The 7926-nt window shown below is 39.6% G+C and overlaps 1 protein-coding gene across 2 annotated transcripts in view; it reads right to left on the bottom strand.

Annotated features, from left to right (window-relative positions):
• The window catches only part of RALGAPA2 (Ral GTPase activating protein catalytic alpha subunit 2), a 437386-nt gene that overhangs the window by 353316 nt on the left and 76144 nt on the right, over positions 1-7926 (bottom strand). For both annotated transcript variants that reach the window (XM_019516125.1, XM_019516126.1), the window contains exon 4: positions 1229-1286. In XM_019516125.1, coding sequence (XP_019371670.1) covers positions 1229-1286 — 58 coding nt within the window. The remainder of the gene's footprint in view (positions 1-1228; positions 1287-7926) is intronic.

Raw genomic sequence — 7926 nt, 5'->3', positions numbered from 1 at the left:
TTGGGTGGGACACTGTGTCAAAGGCCTTCTGGAAGTCCATTTTTAATCCATTCATTCTAACCTGTCCCAGAGTGTCACAAAGCCATCTTTTAGGATGCTTTTGTCCTTTGAGCAATTTAAATCTCAGATACCATACAACTTTTCATCTAAACAATTACAAAGCACTTTACAAAACAGCACCTAAATACTATTTCTATTTTAGAGATGGGAATACATGTGAAAAAAAGGTAAAAATCTGCCCAAAGATCCAAAGTTAGCGAAAGTCAGGAGTGCAATTTGGGTCTCCTGACTAGAAGGTTCTTGCTTTAAATATTCAAGCACATGGCCTTCTATTAGTGCAAATGCTAAAGATGTGAATCTTGCAACCCATCTTTCCTAGGGAACAGGAGTATATTATCAGATATATCATCATTAGATACGTAATGCTCTTGGCAATCCTTTAAGAAGAAGGCATAGAATCCAAATTCTAGAGTTTTATAGGGCAGCATTTTTTTCATAATGTGTTACTTTTCCTAGAGATTATTAAAAATGAAAAAAATTAGTTTAATGTATGTCAGTCCTTTAAAGCCTTTTTACAAACTAGAGCACTATACGTAATGTGAAAACATATCCTCCACATAACTATAAAAATGACCAATAAAACATACTTTTCAGTTTGTTCTGCATCTCCACCACTTAGTATATGAATCTTGGAACATGTAAAATTATGCTTCTTTATAAGCCTAATGTTTTGGAGGGTTGCAGGAACCCAGAATATAAAACTCTGGAATTAAAAATGTTTAAGAAGAAAATGGCCAACCAAATATTAAAAACCAAATTCAGAAGACATATATAAAGTCTTCTGTGGCAGAAAGAAAAAAAATTCAATTTGGTTCAAGACTTGTAAGCCCCTGGGTTGTACTGAAGAATTTTGTATGCATTTTGCTACTCCTAGATTGTTTTGTGGGTCACAGACCTTGGTCTGGGAATGAGGAGGGCTATTTGTGTCAAAGTAACCTACCTGGAATTTTGACGAAGAGAAAGATGTTCTTCAGAATCTTACTGAAAAGGTCATCACTAACCAGATTATATTTGAATTAACAGTAAAGTTTTAAAATGGTAAATTATCATATTTTAACACTGTTCTCACTTAAGTCTGAGACCAATGGGGAAAAGGCAGGACCAGTAGTGTAAAACAATTATTTTACTTTACGATGTTAGTAAAACATTAGTAAAGAATGCTTCTTACCTATACTGTGAAAATGCCATCGATAATAAATCCTCTCAGGTAGTAGCTGCAATATTTTCTGCAGAAAACAAAACTACCCCAGTTAATTTTTCCATCACAAATTAAGCCTTTCACAGAATATGGTGGAAATAATAGTTAATGTGTCTTCTCAGTCAAACATGAACGATTCAATATAAAAGAGTTATCTATAGCAAAAAGGATTTATTCTCACTATTCACTTTCTCTATTTATGGAGATATTTAGAGTATATGTTATTTTCCCAATTTATAGGGTAACATTGTCCAGAAACCTTTTCTTCTTTCTGTTGTCTTACAAAGGGTCCAAATCAGACCCTTATGCTTCAGAGGACATGTTGACTTCTACATGAAGGAAATAAAAAATTAGGAAAGCTTCACTTACAAGCAAGAGCGTTTCATAGCTGCTAACTTCAGGTTTTATAGCTTCTTCTGGAAGCATCTGCTATTGGTTATTGTCAGAGAAAGCCTACTGACCAGATCTAGGTAATCCTTACATACCTACAGTTTAACAAGGAATGAACTCCCTCTCTTTTAGGTCAACTAATGCTGTCAAATGACTAGCTGATGCTGTCTGACAGAAAGGCTGGTGTGTATTCTTTTTTGCAGATGATCTGCCTGTGCTTTCAGCTGTTGAGTACAATTAATCAAAATCACACAAAACCAAACTAATTTATTCCATAGCAGAGAAGATGGTAAAGCACTCATGTAGAATAATGGGCAGTGGTCTAATTCTGTAATTTTGGCCTGATCCCATACCAAGAAAGAGCCTGGGGTTGAGACCTTGTTCCCTAACTTCAGTATTCTAGAGAACTAGCAAAGCACTTAAATGCATTCTTACGTGTTTCACTGAATACGATCTTGTAAATTTGACTGGACAACACTTGTACCCATGACATCTGGCAATTTGCCAGCTAAGTGGACTCTAATATTACAATGCAATCAGCCTGAAACATCAAACAATTATATGGTTTGTTTGCCTTTGGCAAATTTTTTTCTTCCCCAATGTCTACACAGAGAGCAAGCCAAAATGACTAAGCTATACCTAACAGTTTATCTTCTGTGTTGGCATTATAAACTAGTATCCACAGGAAAGTGTGTGTACTGTTGGCATATATGAACATGGGGACCTTTTACTGATGAATTTATAAAAGAAGCAAATTAATACAAAACAACATTTCTAGAGAACAAATAGATATGGATGTCTGTCTTAATTTATTTCAGATACTGGTGTGTGATCATTTTTAAAAGGGATCAACAAAACCCAAATGAAAAATTAGTTTTAACATCTTGTTTTGGAAGTCAAATTATTTTGTCTCTGAAGCAACTGACAGGACTGTTTAAGTTAGAATTCGTTTAAATTATTAAACAAAACAGTAGGAACAAGCTTTCACAAAACTTAAAGCACTGTCAATTTTTAAGAGAAATTACATGCAGGGTGCAAAATGAGTGACAAATAATTTCAGCAACAGTGACCCACTTGCTGGCCTTTCAAAAGACAAAAACTTGTAAGAGGAACTAAGGAATCATAGCCAAGTAGACAACACTTAACACTTTAGGCATTCTTTCATATAAGGCCAACAAATGAGTCATCACTGCTGCTATAGAACGATATGCTCAAGAGATGGATTACGACAGAATAAATTTGTTGGAAAACGTTTCAGAAATTATGTACAGTACTCAATTCATTTGAAAAATGAAACATTCCTTTCTTCATAGCAGAAAGTGACAGTTATGACAAAATCACAGACATTGAGAACTAGACCTCAGGTCACATGAGTTTTGTAAAATCCTTTATATTCACTACCATGATAGATGTACCCTAACCAGTATTGTCTTTTTTTTTTCCTTAGTTAACTAAGAAGATAAAAAAATAAATCAGGGATACCCCTTCGATATTTCTTATTATACTTTGCTTCAACATTATTCTTCCAAAGTTCTTCCACAAGTTTTCAATTGGGCCTAACCTTCAAAGTCACATGGCCAGATGTCTAGCTCTCTGTCTATAGGCAGGGTAATGTGCTTGAAATGGAAAGATCTGATTGGCTAAAAATGAGGTCATGATTTAAAATTTTGGGGGTTTACCTGTTGGTTAAGGACCACGTTTCTGCCAATCAGATTGCAGGATCCACAGACAAAGAATTATAAATTATCCATCTAAATATTAAAAATTATCAGCCCAGCACCTTTCAACCATCTTTGACATTTCTCAGCATCTAATTTTAGGGCTTTTTTACATTAAGTTGTGATCTTTTATGGTGCTGTCATTTTAAGTTTTACAGTACCCTGTTAGCTGAACTTTGCATGCATTCAAATAAGAATTAGAGTATTCTGTGTATGTATAGTACACTATAGGAGTTAAAGATTTTTTTTTTAAACCTAATAAAATTGGCAGCAGAAACTGAATGAACTAATGACATTCAGCCAGCATCTGATGCAGAAATCCTTTTTATTTTGTCGTGTTTATTAGACAGACTTAATACAGCAAAAAATAATTAACAACACTAAAATACAGAATATTCTATTTCCAGTTTTTTAGTCCAACAAATATACACAATAGATGATTACTGAAAAATCCTTTTCCTTTTGCATTTCAAGCTGTAAAAGAGTCTTTAAGTTTATTCCTGGACACAATTTAATAGTTTAAAAACTATAAAACCAACACCCTTGAAATAAAATTTTGTTTTATCCCACCCCCCCGAAAAGGTGCTGACATTTTCTGTATCAAAGTATTTCAGGACAAATCTGTTGTATGCTTTATATACACGTTTAAACTGCACAATTTTCCATATTGTAAAAATTACCATAACGTTTTACTACAGGAGTGACCAACCTGTAGCACAGGAAAGCTGTGCGGCACGTAACATATTTGGGAATGGACAGGCAATATAGCAACAAACAGAGCAGGAAGAAAAAAGCAGAGTAGCTGATTTGGCAAGGGAACGGTATTGGAGTGCCACTAGGGGAAGGTGCAGGGCTATTCTGTGGCATGCCTGCCAAAAAGGCTGGCCCCCACTATTTTATTGTAAAGCAAGACTTAATGTATTTAGATACATAATTAAATATAGTTAAATTGCAAAACATGACTCCTTGGAGTATGTGCTTTTACAGTACATGACATAGTGTGCTAGTCAAAATATATACATGCAGTTGTCCTTATAAATATATTCATAGAAATGGTCTGTGAATATACTCTGATGATCCACAAAATAAGTCATAAAATAAGATACAACACATACAAGCAAATGAAGAACAAACAAAAGTTGCTTCTAAGGAAATTCTCTCATTCTGTGAAGGGCTGTGGAATGAAAACAAAGCAAATTGATCCACAAGTTTTTCGTTTTTTTAAAGGAGGACTGAAAAGTCCAGAATAAGGAAGAAACACTAAATGCGCTCTAAAATTAGGTGCAGAATACCCAAATGCCAAGCAATGGGGATATGCTGAATATAGAAATGCTTCATTTGCTTTTCAGCACCTCCTGGTCTGTAAGAAGTCCCTAGGAAGTGACTATGCCAATGAAACCACAAGCCTAGTGAACATGCCTAGGGTAGAGTCCAAGTAAGGTTAATAGGGAAGGGAGTGTCAAAACTGGAAAGGCAATATTTTTTGCACAATTTTTAACCATATTTTACAAATCATGCCTGATGTTGCAAAGTGTGGAACACTTCCAACTCAGCTTAATTCCATTTCGCTAACCCTGCAAAATATTTTGCAAATTTTTGCATACGTGCTTTTTATCTGCTGCTAGGAAGTTCTCAGACTGGAAACCATCATGTTCAAACTAGCGCAGGCAGCAACAAAACAAATAATACAATTCTTTAATTCAATTCACCATAAAACATGTTCAAGGAAGTTGGGTTTAACTTAGATCCTCTCTACCAAGGCCAAAAGCCATTACTCTAAGGAAACCATGTAAGGCTTTTATGCATCTAACCAGAAGCAAATAAGCAGGGAAACCACATTCCAAGTAAGGTCTTAGGTAGATAAGCAGCTCAAATGTATGGTAACAGGATGAAATATGGCAGACCTCATATACATTCTGGCTCCAGATGTTACGCAGTTTCATCCAAAGCTGAATATAACCTTATGATTTTTAAAACAGGAGATTATACTATCAGATTCTTACAAGACCTGGGTATTAGCAGAATTTGAAAAACAGGAGTAAGAGACTAAAAGCCACACGTACCAGACATATCTATATGCTCTTCAAGAAAGACAACTCAAAATATACATATACACAAGCATTCTCCTAACTATATTTTGCACATTACACTAACCTTGAATTCAAGTTAGTTGGGTTTAACCTAGATCCTCTCTGCCAAGGCCAAAAGCCATTGCTCTAAAGAAACCATGGAAGGAAGCTTACATGAATGTAAAATGCTTTGCAGGGTTAGAGAAATAGAATGTCAAAGGATATGTAAGGTTAGGGTAACATATGTTAACCTGAAGTCTGACACCCAGCCTTGCACATTACCCTAACCTTTTGCGCACCCACATCTCTAACCTATCTAATTAAAACACAGAATTATAAGGTAATTTGAATATTAAAAGTATAGCCCCTCAGAAACACCTAACCAAAAATATTCTGTGAACTAAGACCTTAATTCAGCAAAGTATTTACATAGGCATGTTAAATCCCACTGAACTCAAACCTTGGAAGAAACTCTGCAGCAGTTCTGTGGCATTTCTAATGCATATGGCATACAATCCAGTGTGCTTTGTTGAAATTTTAATATGGAAAACAAAACTAGTTGTAGGGCCCTACTGAATTGAATACAAGTTCAATTTATTCCACACTATTCCCATCTTTTCATGGATCTATTTATAGGTCACAGTTTCTATGCAATTAACATCCATGAACAAAATATACAGCTTGTCAGGGATAGAAAGTTCAAGGTTTTAATGGAGATATTCATGTACACACAAGAAAAATCCCCAAACATTCTTATCTTCACACCAGAAAACTTCATAAATGTAGAGCAGCAATTAAAAATGTGACAGTTACACAGCAAAATGTGGATTTCATAACTGTAGCATCAAACAGGTCCCTACAAGGCAGGGGTAGGCAAAATACAGCCCGCAGGCCAGACCTGACCAATGAGGCCATTCTACCCAGCCTGTGGGGCCCCTAAAAAATTTAGAAAATTAATATTCATCTGCCCTTGGTTCCTGTAAAAAATTATAGGAACCAAGGGCAGTAGGACCCAGCGGAAGCGCGGCAGGCTCCCACAACAGCAGGGCCCGCCCAGCCCCACCTCCCCCTCAGCCAGAAGCCCCAGCAGGGGCTTCTGGCCTGGGACCAAGCTGGAACCTCAGGTAAGGGGGGGACCCCAGGCAGGGAAGGAGCCCAAGGAAAAACTGAGCACAGGGGGGAAAAAGCAGCCTCTCGTCCACCCTGTGGGCGGTGCCCCATGCTGCAGCCACTCACAGCCCACGTGGGGCTGCCTGTGCCTGCTCTGGACAGCCCCACATGGGCTGCGAGTGGCTGCAGCAGGGAGTGCTGGCCATGGGTGGGGGGGTGCTGCTTTCCCCTCCCCCTGCTGCGCTCAGCTTTTCCCCAGGCTTTCTTCCCTGCTCCTCCTCAGTGCAGGAAACAGCAGCCCCTTACCCGCCCCATGGCTGGTGCTCACTGTGAGTGGCTGCAGAGTGGCTGCAGCACAAGGCACTGGGCACAAGGCAGGGAGAGGCTGCTTTCCCCCCACCCCTGCACTCAGCACCACCTTGGTGCTGGTGCTGAGTGTAGGGAAAAGTGGCCCCTCACTCACCCCATGGCCAGCGCCCCACACTGCAGCTGCTTGCAGCCCACATGGGGCTGCCTGCTCCAGACAGCCCCACGTGGGCTGCGAGTGCCTGCAGCAGGGAGCGCCAGGCATGGGGTGGGCGAGGGGCCACTTTTCCCCATGCTCAGTACCAGCTTCTTCCCTGCCGGTGAGCAGGAGGTCAGGGCTGTGTGCTGCCCCCTGCCTGTACTGTGGGGCTGGGGGGCACTGGGATTGAGTGGGCGGCAAGCCAGCAGGACTGCACGGCCCACACCAGTGTCCAGGAGCCAGTGCCCCACTTTGGGCCCCACTGGTGCTGGCCCTGGGACATTGGTCCCAAGACATTGGGACACTGGTCCCAAGATGGTGACCAGGGGGTGGGGCACCTGTCAAGGGGCAGGATACCTGTCAAGGGCTGGAGCTACCCATGCGGCCCTCGACAGCCTGCCAAAACTGGGTAAGCAGCTCTCTGCCTGAAATACCTGCACACCCCTGCTACAGTGCAACAGAAGATAAACAAACAAGCAAATACATTTGGACCACAGCCTACAACATGGAAACAGATGCCTTCATTTAAAATACAAAGTAGGAATAACTCTCCTACAAGGCAATAACCTGGGTGCCACTTAATTTCAAACTGCATCTACAGACAACACCAAAAATAAGTAGGAACTACAGAAGAGTCTTTGACACCCAGTGGCAAGAATAAGTTCAGGCTCTGAGGTATATGAAGCTGGAAAACTCAAAGAAAACCCCAGTGCTGCTTCTCCATGGAAAAGGCAGTTTTGGAACGAGACAGAGCCTTTGACAGATCATTGTGTTAAAACATCTTTCTCAGTCTTGATCATAAGAAGGCTAGAAATAAAATGAGTGGGAAGGAAGGAAGAAACATGGTCTTTGCTCAAAATAGTCTATGCATCTGAA

The sequence above is a fragment of the Gavialis gangeticus genome, unplaced genomic scaffold, assembly GCF_001723915.1.
Source record: "Gavialis gangeticus isolate Ggan-Ray unplaced genomic scaffold, GavGan_comp1, whole genome shotgun sequence".
NCBI classification, from domain to species: domain Eukaryota; kingdom Metazoa; phylum Chordata; order Crocodylia; family Gavialidae; genus Gavialis; species Gavialis gangeticus.
The sequence above is the reverse complement of the archived record's forward strand: the minus strand, read 5'-3'. Positions and strand labels throughout refer to the sequence as shown.